The 3,106-nt window shown below is 41.5% G+C and overlaps 1 protein-coding gene across 1 annotated transcript in view; it reads left to right on the top strand.

Moving 5' to 3' along the window:
- Positions 1-376: 376 nt before the first annotated feature.
- The window catches only part of LOC147022136 (sodium channel protein type 4 subunit alpha B-like), a 144,364-nt gene continuing 141,634 nt past the window's right edge, over positions 377-3,106 (top strand). The window contains exons 1-2 of the mRNA XM_085892749.1: positions 377-696; positions 1,017-1,145. Of these exons, the coding sequence (XP_085748875.1) occupies positions 608-696; positions 1,017-1,145 (218 nt within the window). The 5' untranslated portion in view covers positions 377-607. The remainder of the gene's footprint in view (positions 697-1,016; positions 1,146-3,106) is intronic.

Below are 3,106 nucleotides of genomic sequence, written 5' to 3'. Positions count from 1 at the left end.
GCATCAAAAACAAAAAGTGCAGGTGAAAATTTTTTACCACCTTCGTTTAAACAACATGAAACAGTTATTCTACAATCTCGAGTGTGCTTCCAATTAGCAAAATATCTCGCAATCACTGACGATTGTGCTGATGGCGTGATAATTATAATAATAATAATAATAATAATAATAATAATAATAATGATAATAAGTAAGGTATATTGTTTAATTGGCAGGTCAGGCAGCTGTGATTTCAAGCATCACATGAAATATGAAGAACGAAAAACACATGATGGGTAGAAGTGAACAATAAATTCGTTTGTTCGAGTATAAATGTACAAATCAAAACTCTTTGGGTTTGTATCTACTGCTGAGGAATCCTTTCTCTCTCTCTCTCTCCATCTGAGTTCACTCTCATGCCATCAGGTGCATACGCCTGCCGAAGCAGTTTCATTGGCTCAGAGTACAATCCTGGTCGGATCGCCACTCCGACGCAGGAAGTCAGGGGCAGACATTTGGCCAAGGTCCGGGCGATAGCTCGCCTCCTCTTTTGTGAAGGACACCGTAGGATCTTTAACGTCCACCAGCTAATGCCGGTGGCTTTTTTCCCCCCATTTTCCTTAACAGGATGTGCACGTTCTTCACTTTCTTCATAATGTGCACCATTATCATCAACTGCTCTCTCCTGGCGACTCAGACTGAAAATGCCATTGTGGAGTGAGTGTCCCATATACAGATATGCGTGTATATATATATATATATATATATATATATATATATATATATATATATATATATATATATATATATATATATATGTTGTTGTTATATTCACAATGGCATTGACTTCTGTTGTGTGAAACATGAAATGATTTGCAAAGATCTGCGTGCTCATTACACACGATTACAATCTGTGTTCTCGTGCCAAGCCAGAGAACAATGAGCACTGCTGCGTTCCCTGCCATGGTCCAGGTGGTGCTATGATAAAAAAAAATGACTAATTTGGTTTTTCTTCTTTCCTCTTTTTTTTCACAAAGGCACATCTTCACTGCAATCTATACATTTGAGCTCTGCATCAAGGTGCTGGCAAGAGGCTTTTTCATCGGAAAGTTCACTTTCCTGCGAGACCCTTGGAACTGGATCGACCTACTTGTCGTTCTCACAACGTACGTTTGATGAGCTTCTGGCTGGGGGATGTATCTGGGGCTCCTTTGTGTCATTTCTGCATGAGCCTGAAGCGGCAGGGTTATCATGGTTACCATGGTTACAAAATAGGCCATCTGGAAATCGCCAAATAAGGGATCATTAAAAACAAGATAACCTAGAGGAACGCACACTCACCTTTGAGCTGTCTAACCTGGGTTTGAATCTCGACCCAGCCATAAATTGTCATCCTAGTGTTTCGCCTGCAGGGTAAAACATCAATGCGTGTGCTATCCCTCATCCATCCATCAATGAGGACCATACTCTGCACAGAGTGTCGGTGCTGCTGATGCAGTCTCCTGGGCTATTGGGTCACCACTCCGACACAGGCTGTTTGTCCCTCAGATGGACGTTAAACTCGGTGTAACATCTGCCAGGATTAGTTGGTGGATGTTAAAGATCCGAGGGTGTCCTTATCTCAGCCAAATTCTGAAAGAGTGAGTGAGCTATGGGTGGCACTCTCATATAATTCCAAATTCCTAGTTTAACCTACAGGGGCACTCCATCAGTGTAACAACCGGGCCCCTGCAAGAACTGATGCAAACCCGCAGGCATGCGCTGCATTTAAACAAACTAATCAATCCATATGCTAGCCATGACAATGAAACAGAATGGTTGGGGGGGGGGGGAGAGGAGGGGGTTGTGGAACGAGATGGAATTTCACTTCCAAAAGCATCGCTCTGCACTTTTCAAGTCCCATGACAGTAGTAAGATTCAGAAGAAAAGGTTTGGGACAAGGTATGCTGTCCGTTATTGTCAAGGGTCTGACACATATGTGTTCCTCAACCCTCATGGCGAAGCATGTTGCCAACGAATCCTCATGATCTACTGGGAAACGAGATTATTGGAGATGTCATTCGTTTTGGGTTCCAATGTGGAACCTTTCAGACAGAGTGTGTGTGTGTGTGTGTGTGTGTGTGTGTGTGTGTGTGTGTGTGTGTGTGTGTGTGTGTGTGTGTGTGTGTGTGTGTGTGTGTGTGTGTGTGTGTGTGTGTGTGTGTGTGTGTGTTAGGGAATGCAGGGATCTGTACAGTAACCTAAGATTCTATGTTTTGATTAAACATCGTTACAATTGGCAAATTTTTGGGGGATTTAAATTATCTCACAATGGTGGGCCTTGTATGAATCAAAATAAATTGCGGAGCATGTAGATCTGCACACTGTCCTACTTTTATATTAATAATGTGTCAAACATATTATATCCTCGATACTCAATTATTCAGAACCAGGCTGTTAGAATTATTCAATTCAATTATTGAATTATTCAGATCATTCAAAGTGGAAAGAAATCCAATGTGCTGCAAGCCCGCAATAAGTGATGCATAATAATCAAACTACTTGGAGCTTGTGGTTATCACCATTGTCAAACGCAAGCGTGGAAGGAGCAGGATGAGCAAAATGTCCAGTCATGTAAATCATCCAGTTCTTGATGAATGAGAACTTGAGGAAGAACCAAATCATGAATTGATCTAATGCTGTACAGTAGTAATTGGAGGGTATCTATTTATTCCACACACACACACACACACACACACACACATCATAGAGAGTTTAGGGGAGGGGAGTGGGGTATAAATTGATGAAAGGAAGAGTAAGAGGGTCGAGGAAGAGTGGGGAGAGAAAAGCAAGGAGTGGCAGGAAATCCAGCCGAGGAAAAGGGATTTCCATGAACATATTGGAGGTTTGTCCAGGGCACAGATGTAAACTCAAAAACAAAACTTCAATTAAACATTAAACTTGTAATTCACATTCTGCTACTTTGATGATGCTAATTTAAAACGAGATTTTTCATGAAATTTGCGTGGATAATCCAAGCCACATGGATCAAGTAAAGCAGCAGTTAAACATAGAAATTATACACAGAATTAGCAGAGTACCCTTGATCTTGATCCCATCACATGCAACTCGTTCTACTGACGCATAC

The sequence above is a fragment of the Eptatretus burgeri genome, chromosome 8 (genome assembly GCF_056783735.1).
Source record: "Eptatretus burgeri isolate ZD-2024b chromosome 8, Ebu_testis_v1, whole genome shotgun sequence".
Taxonomy (NCBI): Eukaryota; Metazoa; Chordata; class Myxini; order Myxiniformes; family Myxinidae; genus Eptatretus; species Eptatretus burgeri.
This window is presented reverse-complemented; position numbering and strand designations above follow the sequence as displayed.